The 18955-nt window shown below is 35.8% G+C and overlaps 1 protein-coding gene across 1 annotated transcript in view; it reads right to left on the bottom strand.

Annotated features, from left to right (window-relative positions):
• igsf21a (immunoglobin superfamily, member 21a) overlaps window positions 1-18955 on the bottom strand; it is a 311873-nt gene that overhangs the window by 186241 nt on the left and 106677 nt on the right. Inside the window, exon 2 of the mRNA XM_053483621.1 lies at window positions 5710-5822. Coding sequence (XP_053339596.1) covers window positions 5710-5822 — 113 coding nt within the window. The remainder of the gene's footprint in view (window positions 1-5709; window positions 5823-18955) is intronic.

Genomic DNA, 18955 nt, shown 5'->3' with positions numbered 1-18955 from the left:
CACAGGGGTGTAAACCTCCGGGAGTTCCTCCAATAGCTCCATCTGTGTGTCTTTTGGAATTTCCTTTAGGATCAATAAAGTATCCATCTTTCTATTTGGACAACTAAGCAGACACTACAGACGAGCACCAATCAAGTAGTACAGTAGGAACAGAAACGCGGAGAACATGCAATCTCCATGATTCTAACCCTCAACCCTGGAAATACAATGTAATAGTACTACTGCCTAAAAACATCAAATAATAATCCTATTAGATATAACAAATAGTGTAACAAATCCAAATTTCATACGGATATGGCATTATAAGTGCATTATACAGAACCTATGACATTTAAAGACCCTCTAATCCAAAGTCAGTTTCCCTAAAAGGTGAAGACTACTTTAAGAACTTTATGTGTAGGATGCGCATCAGGCAAATCTCTTGTCGGAGTCAGAGAAGTCGGAGCCGCTTCTCATTAGCACCTCAGCATCGCGTGATTGGTAGTCGATACCCGAAGGTGACAGCTTTGTCTAGCACAAGTCTCGTCAAATCTGCAGACGTCAATGCAAAACTCGTTGTGCACCTGACCTGAGTGAGGCTAAGCAGAATTGTATCAAATTAACCAGGATGCTCGAAGGAGGCTAAGGAGAAGATGTATAGGATAGGATGAGATAAGAACATGGCAGCTATTTTATTAACATACAGATACTTGCGTGATAAAATCCATTTAACATCTGGGAAATGTCCTACCCAATCTTTTATCTTAACCATCTTAGTCTTACGTTTCCTATATATAATGTTTTTTTATACTAAACTTGTTAAAAGAGAAGCCATTCTAGCCACCATGTAACAGCAGGTCCTTAAGCATTATTTTTTTGTTTTACTTTTTTATTGATTTTTTAAAATTATTTTTACAATATTACCACAAAAAAAGAACTCAGAGGCACAAACACACATAATGGTAAGACAAACTGTGATTTCTAATTATAAGTTGAACAGAATTCCTCAATATAAGGAACAAAACACATTCACAAATACAAGGAAGTGGGAGAAAAAAAGCATTTCGATTTAAAAGTTCAGTCGACCTGCGCAGCATGATGTATGAGATTGTTGCTAATATGCAAAGTGCTATTAATCTTTTTTTGTCATGTCTTGAAAAGGTCAGAATGAGCAAAGGCAGTAGAAAGGAAAGGTCTAACAGCAGATAATAGATACGCATGCTGCAAAGCAAAGTAGAAATCTGCTAATCGATAAACTGATTATGAGGAAATCCATACAGAACACCATCTATTTTTGTCCTTAGGAATGATCTGATGAAAGTAATTATTACTAATATTGTACAAGACTAGTTAGTCTGGGTTTTGATTTGTTTTTTGTTTGTAGGTTAAACATTTTGCTTGTTCACCCTGGTCTCCCTCATCTCCCCACCTCTGCCTGTCTTTTTTGGGAGGTCACATTGTTTAGTGTTTTTGGAATTGTTTGCTAGATAAATCATTTTATTCTGTAGTATTTTTGCCACCTTACAGCACACACTGGACAGGATGAGAATCAGTTGCAGGGTTCTTAGGAATTATCAAAATGATCATGCAAAAAAAAAAAAAAAAAAAAAAATAATAATAATAATAATAATGGTAAAAAAATAATAATTAAACGCAAATATTTTTTATTCACGTATAATTATATAATATTTTTGTAAAATAGAAAAGAATATAAAAAAGTTATACTATAAAAAATAATACGTTTTTTATAGATATAACTAATTGAATTCTACCTTTTTAATAAATAGCTAAAATAATACATCATACATGTCTAAAATAATAAAACAATACATAATTGAAATAACAATATTACATAATAATTAATATTAAATGACAAAAACTTATTTTTTGTTATTTTTTAGTAATTAATGTTTATTTTAAATAATAGATAAAAAATATAGTTAACAGTTGATATAGACCTGTGTGTGATTCTTAATTGTGTGTGCTGTTAATTGGTCATTTCTGATGTTGGTAACTCTAAATGAACTTCTCTGCAGCAGAGATAAGTTTTGGTCTTGCTGTCCTGGAAGTGTCTTCACGAGAGCCAGTTTCATCATGGCGCTTGATGGGTTTTGCAAATGCACTTAACAATACTGTTCTTACAAAAACTGTTCCCGATCTTCATGTCTGAAAATAAAAACTGCCTGTTAATTAGTTACATAATACCATATACTGTATGTAATTTTATAGTTTTGAAATCTCCAGTATTGCTCTAGAATGGTGTGTCAAAATTTTTGATGGTAATTATTACTACATATAGATTCAAAACAGTGCAGTATGAGTGTCAACCGCAGCGTAATCATCAACATGCATTTTGTTTGTAGCAAATTAGTGACTCTACGTGCTAATTTGGTTTCTGTTGGTTAAAACCAGTACTGTTTAACTCTGTATATAACACAGCACAGATGTTACACAGGTTGCCACACAACACTAAAGAGCCGTTAAACATCTGCGCCATGCTGCGTGACGACACAGTCACATGCCATTACAGACCAGTTTAACATTCACTTTTATCACGTTTAGCTTTTAGAATGATGAGGACAGCTGTGCTTTCAGCTTTCGGGATTCCAGACAAGCTTTTAAATACGAGCTGGCGTTATTTTGCCGGCTGATGTGACAAGATTATACCATTACCGGTTTACCGCTGCAGTCAACTCAACTCCATTCTCTGGCCTCATGATCTAAAAGAACTCTGCTGCTTGGCTCACAGAAACATGGACCCCAGAGCAAGGGCACATATACAGTACTGTTTGGCAAATACCTTTTTTATTTAGAATTATTGCAGTGTATACTCACTGGCCACTTCATTAGGTACACTTTGCTAGTACTGGGTGATATTTCATTTTAACAAGCCAGTGAGAGTGTGTATAAACAGTACATATGTACACACTATATATATATACTTAGCTCGATGTCAATAATATAATTTAGTGTTAAACGTCAGATCCTTCGGATTCTAGTTTCAAATACAAAACATTGCAGCACTATTTTCACCTAGAGTGCCAGACTTTTTGGTATTGACAAACCCATGTCATGCAATATAAACAAATAATGTCCTGCCACAAGTTGCCATGACGATCTGCGCCCAGCAATATAAGTATCATGTTACTTTTCTAACCATCACTGCCGTCTGTCCTGACAGCTGTTACAAGCCGTGTTTTATTTTTTCTATGTGTAACACAGCAGACATAACCTGTCGTATGAAATACATGTTTCTGATTGGCTGTCATATGGCTGTCATGTTGTTTTACCACCGCTCGGGTGATTTCTCAAATCAAAACTTGGTGTGTTTTTTTATAACAAAAATTGAAAAATAATGTAATAAAACTCAGAAGAAAAATGTAAAAAAAAAAAAAATAATAATAAGTGCAATTTGCGTAAAACAAACAGTGAGAATAATTTGGGATTTTTTTTCTTTTAAAAAAGCTTTCTTCCTCCCGCCTCAAAAAAGTCTAATTTTCTTTTCATATATTTTTTGTTCGTCCCTGGAATTTTTTGTTTCTGCAGAAGATTTTATTTATGTATATGGTATGTATAAAACCAACCATACATAGGTAGTCCCCGACTTACGAACATGTTTTGTTCCGGGAGCACATTTGTAAGTCCAATTTGTTCCTAAGTCCGACAAAGTAATTATACGCCTTTGACACAAATGTAAAGTATACCAAGCCATTTGACTAAATATGTCCCTTTTTCCCACACTGCCTTTATGTGACAAAATACTGTAGTCATGCCTGAGGAAATGTACAGTGAATCACAGTGAAATGTAACAGTGTTGTCTCTGCGCCTTTAAATCACCATTTTGTCTCAGAGCTATTTTCCACTGTATTGGACTGTGAACTTTGTTTTGTGGAGGATTTTCTAAAATTAGTATTATTCACCATCAGGACAGCTTTTCAGGTTGACCATCATTGTACTTTCTACCACTGAAACCGGTAGGGCCGACACAAATTCTCCCGCACCCACATACACCCATACATACAGTACATACATACACACACACATATATTTCATTGACGGGAAAAGAGTTTGTAGAAATATTTAAAAGGTTAAAGCTAAAAAATGAGCTGAAATAAGGCCCCACATATCTGCCTATCTTGAAAAAGTAGATCGGATAAAGATTAAGTTTTGTGTTAAAACGACTCCAGCATGTTAAAATTCACTTATACCACTTCAGTGCTGTTATTTCAGCAGTGGAAATATGAACTTATCCAAGTTTAGATTTTCTAACTAATGTCTAGATTTCCATATTAATGTGGTGCAGGAGTTTGTTTACATTGAGTAAGTATCTCATTGGTAGCTTATTTTAGGGTATGTACAGTAGATTAGTAAATCTGGCATATAACTGGTTATAACATAGCTTTTACTCAACATTTTAAACTTCACTCAGCAGGATAAACTTCAGGCAGGTTTCTCCTCTGCAGCGGGGGATTGCTTTCCTGAAATGGTCTTCATGAGAGCCAGTTTCATCACGGTGTTAGATGGGTTTTGCAAAAGCACTTGACAATATTGTTCTTGCAAGAACTGTTCCAAAACAGCTGACCTTTGTGTCTTAAAATAACTACTGACTGTTGTTAGTTTTGGAAAAAAAATCCAGTATTGGTCTAGAACATATAAAACAAATCATAACGCGAAAAAACATTAAATTAGAAGATGTGTCCATCAAAACGTTTGGCTGGTACTTACTGTACATTGTATGTACTGTATATACAAAACCACACATATTGGGCAAAAAACAGAAGACATTGTGGTTTTGCTTTAAATGAAAATGTTTCATTTAGCAGGTGCCCTTATCCAGAGCAACTTACATTTTTTCTATTAAACATCACCATAATCACCACATCAACATAATCAAGGTCCCAACAGGTTCATCTTGGTGGGCACGGGGTTTGAACCTGGGATCTTCCAAACTGTAGTCCGATGTCTGAGCTACCCCTGACCCATTACAAATATGTTGGGTATTTAGAGTACATAGCACAAATGTAGTAAAGTTCACATAGCATGCTACTACATCATCATCAATCATCAACAGCAACAACAAATACAATGCAGTTTGGGATGTTATTGTTATAAATAAATAAGCAAATAAATAATCTCCACGGTCCCTAAATGTGTCCTGATTCTGAAAATTCTTTTAATTGACAGTCTTCTTTGCCTTTTGAGAAGTTTCGAACATGTTCCAGGATTTCATCGTTTACATTGTTCCTAGTCGAGTCTAAAGCATAGCCGACCATCCCTGGTGTCTTGATGTTCATTAATGCAAACACACATTGCTGTGATAAGCAGAGGCACAGAGGCAGCAGTGTTCATCGAATTTAAAACACACATATCCACACACACACACACACACACAAAAGAAAGCCTCTGTTGTGAACGACATAATCGAGCCGAATGTTCAAACTGTGCAATATTCCAAGCCTAATAAGTGTGAAGTGTCCAGCTGTGCTCCATTAAAGCACACCGCTGACCGGCTTAACATCACGTCAGGACTTCCAGCCGAGATGCTACATCCAGACTGCTCTTCGCTACTTCGACTTAGGTGCATTTTGCATCCTCTAATTAAAGACATGACATGTACATTTAAAGCCACAGATTGCCTTTCCTACAGTATGTGCAGCCATAATCAACTCGATTACAGCACGTTAACCCAGCAGTACACGTGAAAACAATGAAAGCTTCAGCAGCACTCACCCTGTACCAAACGATCTCTCGCAATCTGCCGTCAGTCTTGAAGTTGCACTTCAGCGTCACCGTTTCTCCCACAACAACAGGTGGTAAGGGCTCTATCGTGACTGTTAAATACCCTGCGAAGCAGAAAGAGGCATACTTAAAATAGTGCTCAGCTACATACACAAACATAGACCTGCACCTGTGGCCAGATGGCAGTATCGTCATTCAGGGTTCAGTGTATTTAACAAACCGTGTGTACAGTACAACCTGCTCTAAGCGGTATGACCGGAAAAAAGGCTGAAAATGGATGTGACAAGATCAGAGTAAATAATTGCAGAAAACTACCTAGAATTATGGTGAACTAATTGCTTTAATGAACATTATTTCATACATTAGTTAGCATTAACAAGCCATGAAGGTACATTAATACCTCAGTAACTTTGACAAGCATGAAGATGCATCCATCCATTATGTATATCACTTATCCTTAAGGGAAGTAATGGCACAAGGAATGGTACACCCTGAATGACGTGCCAACACACAGACACCAACACTCACTCATACACTATGGGCATTTTGGAAATGCCAGTCAATCTACTATGCATGTTGTGAGACTGTGGGAGAAAAATGGAATACCCAGAGGAAACCTACCAAGCACACGAAGAACATGCAAACTCCATGCACACAGTCCCAAGGTGAGATTCGAACCTCTCCTAAACCTAAAGGCATGAGGTCACAAGGCTAACAGATCTATTGGTAATTATAAATGGCATCTCACTTGCTTGTTTTTTTTTTTTTTTTTACATTTCTTTAAAGTAATCAAGTAAAAAAAAAATAAGCAATCCGTGGATGTTTATTCCATTACTTTTTACATATATGTATATATAATGCGAGTATTGATGTTCCTTCTTATCATTTTTATGTCATGAAATACACAATGAGGATAAAACCTCCAGGAATAATGGAAACAAAAAAGATTGAATATGGAGTAGCAATAAGTCAAACACAACATGGCTCAAAATTTAGCAAAAGAAAAGACTTTTCTGTTTTAACCTATTTGTCTCCGGCATGTTTGTTGGCATAGTGGTTAGCATTGTGGTCGCGCCCCTCCATGTTTAAGGGGTTTGGTTCCTGCTTGGGCTGTGTGTGTGGAGTTTGGTGGGTTTCCAGACAAGGATATATGTGTGTATTTGCCCTGTGATGAATTGGCACCCTGTCCAAGGTGTACCCTGCTTTGTGCCCAAGTCTCCCGGGATACGACCCTGTACATGGGATAAAGCGGAATAGAAGATGAATGAATTTATCTCTCCCAAAAAAAAAAGAAAATGCCTTTTTTTGAGAGAAAGAGTGGCCAAACAAACAATAGCCAGTCTGATTTAACTACTTCCACTGTTACATCCATGATGAACAGAAAATACATCAAAGTTTAAGGCTACAACATCGGAAGACCTTTTTTTCGGGAACATTCCCATCTGGTCTCGTCCCTTCCATCAATAATAGGAGTCTGAGGCTACAGCAGTGTACAAGCGCACTGAAAATGGGCAAGGGGTGAAAAAATGCTTTGTTCACCTAATTAAGTTACATACTTATAAATCAGCCTGTTATATTGGTATAAAGGAATCGCATAATGAGATGAACTCAAAAAGAGAGAAAATAAGTAAGTAAATATACAGTATTACTATTGAATAGATGGCAAATTGCATTTACAGGCATCTGTCTTGCTTTAAATGCTGTCAAGCTTGCTTGCATGGGGAAATGTTTAGCTCAAGTTTAAGCAAATCAATCTTTTCCACGCTAACAAATATCTTTCTAATCGTTGGGTTTGGCCTACATGACCTAAACCTTAATAAATATCATGTATCATCATGTTTCATTCAAATAAGCTTATTGTGTATTATATATAACTATATCTGAGACTACTATTACTGTATATCTTAAATGTCTTAGTAAAATAAAAGTCTTCAGTTAAAGAATTAAATCTAACAAGAAGACCGTAAGTGGAATTATGGATACTCCTAAACACGCTAAAGACACCCTTGAACAAATATCCTCCTCGGTTCGTTTTCTGTCACAGAGTATTTGGACAGAAGCTACTTTGCTTCATTAATTACAATCAGCAATGGACACTTTGCCATCTGTTTAATTAGGATTCTAAGTCAGTCAGGCTTCAGCATTTACATCCCATGAATTATGGAAAAAAAAAAAAAACATGCAACTGAACCTCTAAGTATTTCATAGTGTTCATCCAGGTTTATGAGTACTGCACCAAGAAAATCTTAATTATCTTCGTAGTCGGATTGTTGCAAACAAGGGAGGAAAAATAATTATTAACTGGCCCTGCTCCCTCATGGAAAGGAGGAATGGAGTGAGCACTTTAAGCAGTTATTCCAGCCAAAACTATGTGGACACCTGATCATCACGCTCATAGATGTTTTTTGTCTGTACCCTTTTTAGGATATTTCTGAGCGATAACCTAACGGCGCTACAACACAAAACTTTAAAGGTTGGCGGGTTGGCCTGGTAATATAATCTGAGTAAATGTCACTGGAGATTAGAGCAGTGTAATATTGTGTAAGGAGGATACAAACCTAGCCTTGGGGATGGGCAAGATTTAGCAGCAAGCAACATCAGGAAAATAGTGAAATGAAAATCATATACGGTACGAGTACAATAGCATAATAATAAAGAATTTTGATTCGTTAGATTTTTAACAAAGGTCATTGTCACAAAGCAATTTTGCAGAAAGTAGAAAATTAAATATATAGTAGAAAACATAAATTATATAAGTATCAGTTCGTCACTGATAGGAAAGCCAAAGGCGAAGGTGCCAAAGAAAGACTTCCTGAGAGGACAATAGGATGATGGCATTCTCACACCCCCACTTCAAACATATCAACACTAGCCAATCAGGGGCATTTGTAAGTTAATGCATGAGAAAAGGATCAGAAAGCATTGTCCTCTAAGTGTGTTACACCACTCCGTTAGCGGCTTCAAGGGCGTCGGAGAAATAACGTAAGTCTACGCACTACCTATTTAGACAGATGTGAATTGGAAGGGAGAAAACTGTTTGTGGTGATTTAGTTATACATTTATTGCACGACAGATCGATAATTCAATAAATCAGAGAAAAACTGCTTGCAACAGCCTAGTCAAAGGCATCTTTATAGACACTGAGTGGAAACCATCCTGAGTTACCACCCTCATCACCAGCAGACCGCATGGGGCCATCCTCAGCAGTAGCCAAGGGGCACCAGGATGTGTCAGACTCTCTCTGTGTGAAAAGAACTCCAACCAAAAGTAGGAAGTTGTGTCAGACACATACAGAGTGAAGAAGGTTTCGGGATCACTCATAACAAGACAGACACCACAGTCCTCCTTCCACTCCTATCGATCTTATTTTCTATCGTCTTTCAAATCAGAAGGTTATGAATTCAAAGGGAATCCCAAGTGCGTTCTTTGATATTGACTTTTTTTATTCATGTTTGGTCTGACTCCTGGTTGAGATTGGGTTTACAGTATGTTTAGAGGCCAGGGTTAGACAAGTGTTTGTGTTTGTATTTCAAGCACTTCATTCATACCACCCTGAATCCCACACCATATCCCTCGCTTTTAAATTTTTCATAAGATTAGCTTGGGATTTCTTTTTTCTGCCGGATTTTCTTCTGGGTTGTTCCATGAAAAAATTTTCTCTACAAATAAAGAACCATCATAACACAATGTCAGTCCTATATATTATATACTGTATAAACTGGAAATTGTTTGTTTGTACTGGTGTTTGCACAGATAAGCAGTAGGCTGCATCATCGTTAACATTCGTGTAATTCTGTGAACGTATAACACCAACTGTAACAGTATTCAGCGTTGTCTACGGCAAAAACTGGTATGACAGCTACTGAAACCCCGGATCACACTGCAGTCATTTGCAGGTAGTGGTAGTATGCAGGTGTCAGGATCTGCAATGTGGGCGGAGCCACGGGTAACCTTCAGTCTTATATTAAAAACAAAACACTTATCCTGCGTTTCCCTCCACAGTGTACTGTATTGCGAAGTGTCCCCTGTACCCGAATCCTACATTTGGAACATCCTGCAACGTCACCAATGCAAACATCAATTCCCTGTTGTGTTACCATGGTAACATAAGCCCTTTGGATACCTAATGGAGCTACTGTGAAAAATTTTACACTATTGACATAGAATACTGAATATATAAATTAGAAGAAAAACTAATAGGTTACAAAACAGAAATGTATATAACTTGTGCATAGACAATTCATTTACAAGAAGGATGATGACATTCCTAAAGAGATACATATTGTATCTATGTAATAACAGATTATTATTAATAAACAAACATGGAGATTACTTACAAAGTTTTATTATGTAATGTTAATATTTTGTCATCCTTGAGAATGATGATAAGTGCATTAAATTAATGACAGGACTCATATGAGCTCTATGTTATTTTCCACTTGAATAACAAGGACTGATGGGTAATTTTGCATATGCAGTTCTGGTGAAGTAATGACCCACTGTTTACATATCCTTTTTGCTTATAATTCCCTTTGAACTTAGCAGTTTAACTTCTTAGTTTTTGAAATCTCACTTTAAATGAATGAATATCCTGCACGGTAAACTTCTAGCCAATTGGAATGCAGCAATCATTATAGCAAATAAATCCCATTTTTTCTAAATATAAATCTGATTATACTTCACTATATATCCTAGATATTATATTCCGACAATTTTTCAGTAACAGCACTTTTTATTTAGGATAAACTTTAAATAATGTCAGCACTTTCATTCCACTAGCTATAAATAGCTTTTCATGATTTTCCAACAGCCGTATTTTACTTTCCTTTGATAAATTTCCTTTCTGTGTTCTACAAAACACACCAAGTTTTTTATCATCAGTAATGATACCATATTTTTTGTCTGTTTAAGTGCATTCTTTCAGTGCTGAAAATGAGTTTTGGGCTCCATTAAATAACGCAGAACATTTACCAATGCACAAAAAAAGCCCATGTAAGTTAGTTGTTGCTATAGAAACCGAATAAAAGTATTGATAATTTGTGTTTCTGTGATGTTATTATTTTTCAGACCTGCTGTTTTATGAAATCCATCTAGACTTTGTGACCAATCAGAACCGAGAACCGAACTGCACTGCACTGTAGTGTAACCCGTGGTAATGGTACACTCCGACATCTGTGGTTACAAACACGGAGCATTTCCGTTGCAGGCTAAATGGCTAATTTACGTCTGTTAAAATGTGGCTGATTGTTGTTTAGGAAAGCACAATTCCATTGCTTTCCCGCTAAGTAAATTACTATCATTACAAAAGCAAGCATCTGTTTCTGGCATGCTGGATGGCATTTTGTCCAAACAGTGAGACAGGGACGAATATGAACAAATCCAATATGTTCAGTTTAAACTACGTAAATCAGGTTAAAAATGATTTCCAAGAGTAAGTTAAAGTCAGCCATGACTTTATCTATTACATACCCTATCCAAAGCTGTCTATACCATAAAGGAGTATCTGGAAAATTTAGGCATTGACAGGATAAGATGAGTTTTCTAAAAATGATAGAGTGACGATCTCATTGAACTCGCTCGCTCTTTCTGTCTATCAGTTAAGACAGCCTTTCTAAGAAACTGGAATATTTTATATGATTCTCAGATTTTTCCGTCAGCTATATGATTTTATTTTTAGGAATACAAAATTTTGTGCATATTTATGTTTTGTTTCTTGATATTATATTGATGCAATGCTTAATATGCACCAATCTGCCATAAGATTACAACACAAAAACTTATGAGCAAGTGTTGTGTAGGTTTTTCTTTGTGCCACCTAGGTAGCTCTTGCTCTCTGCAGGGCATCTGAGGATATGATGTATATGAGTATAAATATGAGTATTTCCCCCAACCCCCAAAAAGTCATTGGGTTGTTCCATTTTAGACAACATGGTGTAGAAATCTACCTACTGTACAACCCCAACAGCACATTTGGATAGACATGTTAAAAGCTTTTTTATTTCAGTGTTAAAATATTTTCAGTCTTTGGAGAGCAAAAAAGATCACGCATATTCATTAACATTTACCATCACACAGAAAACAAAATAGATATAAATATAATCTTGGCTGTAGCTTATTTCTAGTGCATCTCATTTTTATCCTCTGCGATTCTGTTCGTTTGTCTTAAGGGATGAAAGATTTTAATTGCCAACTACGGGCAGATACTCGGCAATTAATTTGTATCCGAAGTCAGAACAAATGTAGCTTAAATCCCTCTGAAGGAGCGCACCATTAACCTGAGCATTCATTTCTGCAATTATTATATAATTATACTTAATACACATGGATTAACAGGAAGGCTCAAATGAAGTGGTTTTAGAACATGGTTAAATAAAGCATTTATAAAAAATTTTGAAAGCAAATAAAGCTATTTCCTTGTAGGTGGCTTTAAATTGTGAGGCGCATTAACAAGGCAAATAACAAAGTGCTTCCTTCTAGAGCCTTCTTACTTAACACATACTGCGGTAAATCCTAACTTCACTGAATTTTACCCTCTATTGTTAAAGAAAAATAATCAACTTCAGCACCATGGAGAGTTACATATTCGGCTGTATTATAACATATACGGTTGCAGAACCATGGACAGTTACTATACACGTACAGTTACAGGCAGTCTCCAGCTGCCACGTCACAAGCTGGAATTGTATGCACAACATGTACATGGTTCATGTTTATCGTAAGTTAGTCAAGATTTCCCCTGTGAGTGTGAATCAATTACTGAAAAATTCAGTTGTAAACTAGATGTATATTTACATTTGCATAAACATGAACAACATACAAACCTTGACAAATTCAATCTTCAATACAAATTCAATTTTAAACATCAATCTTCAATACAAATTCAATCTCAAACATCATTTGGCTTTTCAATTTCAGTATTTATCAAGGTTTGCTTCTTTTTCCTATGTGCTTTTACATTTTTTGCATTTACATTCTAATTTCGGCAGACGCTGAATGTTAAAATCCATAAAAGGGCAGCTGTACATAAATAGTGTGGTTTTTTAAATTATGAACATCTATGTGGTATATTACTAGAAGCGCCGAGTACCGGTCATTTGACCGCAATGGGGAAAAAAAAATACTTCACACTCGATCAAATTCCAGGACCCTCCTTTCATGACTTTTCCTAGATCTGTAAGCTTAATCACCCAGCATGCTTACATTTTTAAAATCGCACCGGTAAAAGCCAGTATAAAGCTATTTTGCTCTTATTTACGTGAAAAATAAATAATGACCCCCGTTGCGCTGTACCACCACTGGCAAAACCTTATAAAATACAAGTGAAACATTAAACAAATTTACAATCACAGTACTAAAATTACAGTACAGATTTAGAATTTTAATTAAATATAGACGTTTCTTATTTGCATCGAATTTAAAAAAATAAATGTATACCTTTATATCTAGCCTTTAGATTATATCATGTACAGTAACACTAGCGTATACCCGGAAAACTGACTCTGGGTGTGCATCAGAAAAAGTTTGCCAGACTAATGTTTAAAAATGATATAATAAAACTATATAAGCTACATAGCCTTGATAAGACTCCACTTTTATTTAAGCGCACTCACAGTTATGTTACAATTAAAAACGGTATAATTTGTGTAAAATAATGAAAGCAAACCGGGTGCACTATTCTGTATTGTTTTCGGTGAACTTGAGAAACTCTGTGTATACTCGCCTCACAGACGTGAAAAATATATACTTATAGAAGGCAAATTATCTGCATTTATATAAACTAATGGAAAAAATTTTAGACATCTAATTTTAGACATTTAATTTTAGACAATGCATCCGTAATTCGAAATGTGAATTATCGAAGCGTATATATATTAAAGTAAATATACAAATGATGCGCACTGACTACTAAACCTAAACCAGGCACGAGGATTAATAAACCGAGAAGGGTGTTTCTTAGCCCCATTTCCATTTTTTTTTAAATACCAAAGAATATTATTGTGTAAAAAGTGATTAAAACAATGCAGTTTGTGCTATCATAAGGAAATCTCAATTTCTTTTATTTCAGGGATTAAAAACGGTAACAATGTCAACTTTAGAATTTAGAATCCAGAAGATTAAATTTACACAAATTTAAAAAGAAGCCTGAATTACTGCAAGTCTTCAGAAGAGTCTTAGATCCTAAAGGGTCTTAGAGTAGGGAGGGGTGCATTTCAGTTTATCTGAATGTATAGGTGAGAACAGCTGATTCACACCTGGGGAGGGTGAATTACATTATTTGCATTTGAATGTTGTCAGACATTGTAAAGCACACATACAGTAGTAACACTAAAAGAACAACAACATAGGATAAATAGGAATAAGAAGCCCTGATTATACTGCATGAATATTATTTAGTACAAAAAAACAAAATTTCTCCGCGCTCTGGAAAACTTTATGCGGACTCGAGGTGAGGTCTTATGGGAAAAAATGGAAGGAAAGTTAAAGGAGGGAGGATGGAAAGGAAGGAATGTGCATGTGCAGGTCTGGTTAGCAGTGCCCCGGCTGGAGAGCAGTGGGGCAGCGGACAAAATGGCAGCGTGGGCCAGCTAGGACAGCAGTGACACTCCTTGCGGCATTTTCCTCCTTGGCGGCAAGTCCCCATAATACGGCGCGTTTCATTTGCCCCGGGGAGGCTGCCTAACTAGTGAGCTTCGATGTAAGCAAGAAGCGATATTGATTTCGGCGCACGCACAGGTGCACGCCGTGACAGGCTGAAAAAAACTGTTGTCCTCGAAAATGTAAAATGAACCGAAACTCCATGTATACTTGCCTTACAGACGTGAAAAAATATATACTTAGAGAAAGTAAAATATCTGATTTTATTTAACCTAATAGAAAAAAATGTAGACAATGTAATTCGTATGAAAAGTGGATTTTTGCGCATCCACTGCTGTCATCACCACAGTCGAAACCAAAGAGCTGTTTATAAAGCAAACACTGTTTTATTTTCATTTTGTAATCTTTCTCGTGTTTACATTGTTCAAGTTATATATTTTTTTTCTTACGAATTACTGTAAATAAACTACATTTGCAGTTGTTGATTTACCAGAAAGAATGTTTCTGTTTTTTTGTCCTAAAATTCAGGGTCAAGTTATAACGATTTAATTTTAAAAGCTTTGTTGACAAAATCGATTGCAACATACATTATTAAAAATAGCACGCATATTTATATATTTACATTTATATATATCTTAGTTTTAGCCAAATCATTAAAACTAACAATGGGATATGGCACTTTTAAGAAGGGGTTGGGAGGTGTTAATCTTTGGCTATCGTCAGAGCCTGCCTGATTCATATTTCATCTAGGAAATCTTTTATCCAATATTTATTTATTCTCTACAAGGGCACTAGCTGCACAGACCAAACTGTTATCTTCTTGTACTGTTATAAAAATTCCAAATATAAACAGACAAACAAAATACAGATTTTTTTCTCAGAGGGAAACGGAAAAGTGAAGCTGTTCAGCTGTTCAGCAGGTTTATAAAATGCAATAATAAAGCTTTATATCCTCAGGGGGGGGGTTATTACATTGTTTTAGCGATTATTTCACGGAAGCGAGCTAACAAACGAACTAATGAATTTTCTCAAAACATTATAAAATTAAGTAGAGCTTTCGTTTTTGTTATAGTACGAAGCCCCTAGATGGACAAAGGAGGAGAAAAAACGGCAAAAAGTTTTGGGTTATAATGCAAAACATGACTTTTTTTTTTTTTCTTCTGCCATTTTTTTCCCTTCCTTTGTCCCCAGTAGAGACTCTGTAGTAGGTTTTCTCAGTTGAATATAAAAAAAATATATCGCTAATTATCAACGTGGGAATAAATGGCGCATTATCCAAGTGCAACTTGATCTTGGAGCTAAACTATTTGCTTGAGGTGAAAAAGTAGTGTTAAAAGTAGGTGACACTGGCGCGGCGCTTCTAGTGATATACAACTGAGAATACAGGTTTAAATTCCTGTTTTTTAATTATCATTTGAATAAAGTCTGGAATATTCTTATGTAAATAGAATAAAGTTTTAACACCATGCAGTGTTACACAAACACTACATTATGGCTATAAGGGTTTCAGCATCATCAATGTTAGCATTATGGTCAATCCCATATACATATCTGCCCAATAAGAACACATTCCAAGAAAAGGGATCCCACGACTTGCCGCAGCTGCACGCGGCAAGCTGTAAAAATGCCCTTTATTACTGTACCTGTAGTGGGCGGTCAGGTTTCAGTCTGTATTGTTAGTATTGTGTGTCTACTGAAGCCGAAAATGTGTTATCTCTCTTAGGCGCCCATTGACAGCAAGCGACAGAGCTCATAAACATGTCAAGCTCAAACTGTAAATACTGATATGTATTTATTTTTCATTTTTTTACATCTACATCTAAGCATTTGGCAGACGCCCTTATCCAGAGCGACTTACATTTTTTTATCTCATTATACATCTGAGCAATTGAGGGTTAAGGGCCTTGCTCAAGGGCCCAACAGTGGCAACTTGGTGGTTGTGGGGTTTGAAACTGGGATCTTCTGAACCATAGTCCAATGCCTTAACCACTAAGCTACCCCCTGGCCCTGGTCATTTTCTTCTCTCCTTCTTTAACTGAGCTTTTCTTCTCTCCTTCTTTAACTAAGCTTTCTCCATTCAGTATTATTATTAGTAGTAGTAGTAGTAGTGCTCCGAATTTATTATTATTGGTATTATTCTTATTATTATTGTAACACACCAAGAATACAAAAATGTATATGTTAGCCTAAAACAATATTGTTTTATTGTGTATATGTGCTTTAAATACACACTAAACAATAAACACTGCCTTTTGCAAAGTGAAAGTGAGTTGCACGTGTGGTTTTTGATCAAAAGGCTGATAAACGCGCGCGCAGACATGAGCAGATTTATAGATAAAACTAACGACATGAAATGAAACAAACACAAAAATATATGCTACTTGCTGAATACAAAGCGACAGAACGTAAAATCCCTAGGCTTTGACTGTGCTTTTTCCATTCATTAGCAGTAGTAGTACACTAAAAAATGCTGGGTTTCTGTAAACACATCGTTGGGTTGTTTATGCCGCGTCACAATTCTGTGTTATTTCGGGTACTTAAATTACACTGTTGGGTTGCTTTTGCTATGAATACTAAAAGTGCCTCAACTCGCATGTTCTGTTATATTCCATTGTCATTCATACTGAGTGTTTTAGAGCCCTTCACTAAAGCATTCACTAGTAAGTAAGTAAGTAAGTAAGTAGGCAAATAAAAGATAAATGAATAAATAGCTTTAAATGGTACTTCAGCGTAGTAAAAGTACCCTAGCATGAGTTTTCATAAAAATATATAAATATTATGTATCAAGAAAATCCAATTTATATATTTGTGTTCATTTAAATTCTTAACATTTTAATAGTTAGTGTTTGTTGCAGACATTTACATTATTTTTGGAGAGGGGATTGGCTTGTACAGGCTACTTTACACTGATCAACAGTCGGCGCCCTGCTGTAACCAGCAGATCAAAGGAGCAGTTATCGGCTATGACACGTAGCTTCTGAGTTTAGAGGCCAGAGTTGGTTGATTGAAAGCATGTTGAAGAAGAAGATAACGTCACAAACACACGCACAAACTCTCCATGCATACACACCTACAGTATGAGATGTGCGCGCGGACACACACAAACTCTCCGTGCACACACACACGATCTCTCAGTGCGGATACACAGTGCAGGGAACAACTGAACAACAGGCCTTCACTTCTTAATACACCTGGTCATAAATAAAAATGAATATTTAGGCCTAAAAAAGATACTTTAAAATTCATCTAAAATTCATTCATCGGCTGTATAAACCCGCGGCTTTTTGATCAAAGGATGATAAACGTGTGCAATTTGTCGATAAAAATGCAGAAATAAACTCCACCCTCAGTCAAAAAACAAACACAAATATATAGGCTACTCGCTAGGTAAACGCTGGCTTTTCCAACACGCCAGCACGCACCGATGTGAGCCGATTTATTCAAGTCATAATTGGAGAATATATAGAGATAAATAACATAGAGAAAGCATAATACCACTGTCCATACAGTAAATAAAAAGAAAAGTATCAAATCCACCTATTAAGTCTAATTTAATTGCCATTATTAATCATTTTTATTTTTTAAAATCTATTTTAGGCAGAGACATCCGCTCTCTTCTTATTTCATCTAAACCCCCTACATTATTTGCCAACAGCCCACAGTTTGATAAATTCACACCTATCGTGAATAAAAGGTGAGAGGAGATTCCGCAGAATCTTCTGACAAAATGGTTGCTCTGAAGGACTATACTTGACAAGGATATAAAGAATAATAATCATATTTATAATAAAATAATTAATTCAATAATAAAATTATATAAAAAAAGAGCTTTATCCAAAAGTCACACTGACCAAATTTCTCATTTACTGTTGAAGTAGTTAAATATTCTTATACTGTAGATACGGAAGTTACATTTTAAAAGTACAATCACAAGTAAATTACAAACTGCATGTAATGTTGTAAAATATGAATAAAACAGTATAAGACACAAATATATATATGTATATAAAATGAAAAACCTCAATGAGTGCTCAAATGTAAAGCGAACGCAATTATTAATGTATTGTGTATATTAAACTTCATTCAGCCGTTTAAGTTATATGAAAAAATAACGTGCCTACCAGCCCACTATTATTTTCTGTTCAAATTTAAAGATGCCCGCGCATGTGTGCAAAAAGAGATGAAGTACAACAAAGAATACAAAAGTGTATAATCTTTAATAAAGTTAGCCTAATACAATATTGTTTCCAATGCTGAAGCAAACATGATTTTGACAATGACAATTCTTCGTTGTACGTGGTCTGGCTTTTAGATAAAGTCCTTCCATGCGCCATCTGGCTGATATTCAATAAAGAACAACCCATTTATTTAAATTACAGAATGTTGCTTGCGGCAAGTCAAGGCACGCCGCGCGCCAAATTGCGGCATCTCACGGGAAAACACGCACATTCTTAATAGGCACATCTGTACAGTACTAAATGGTATAGTAATAAATAAAGTATTGTGCCAAAGGCTTAAGCCCCGCCTATTTCTTCATAATAAAGAATATTATTATACAGTGGAACCTTGGATTATGAGCATAATTTGTTCCGGTAGCGGCTTTTATTTCAAAACACTCATAAACCAAAATTAATTTTTCCAT

This window comes from Clarias gariepinus, chromosome 23 (genome assembly GCF_024256425.1).
Source record: "Clarias gariepinus isolate MV-2021 ecotype Netherlands chromosome 23, CGAR_prim_01v2, whole genome shotgun sequence".
NCBI classification, from domain to species: Eukaryota; Metazoa; Chordata; class Actinopteri; order Siluriformes; family Clariidae; genus Clarias; species Clarias gariepinus.
The sequence above is the reverse complement of the archived record's forward strand: the minus strand, read 5'-3'. Positions and strand labels throughout refer to the sequence as shown.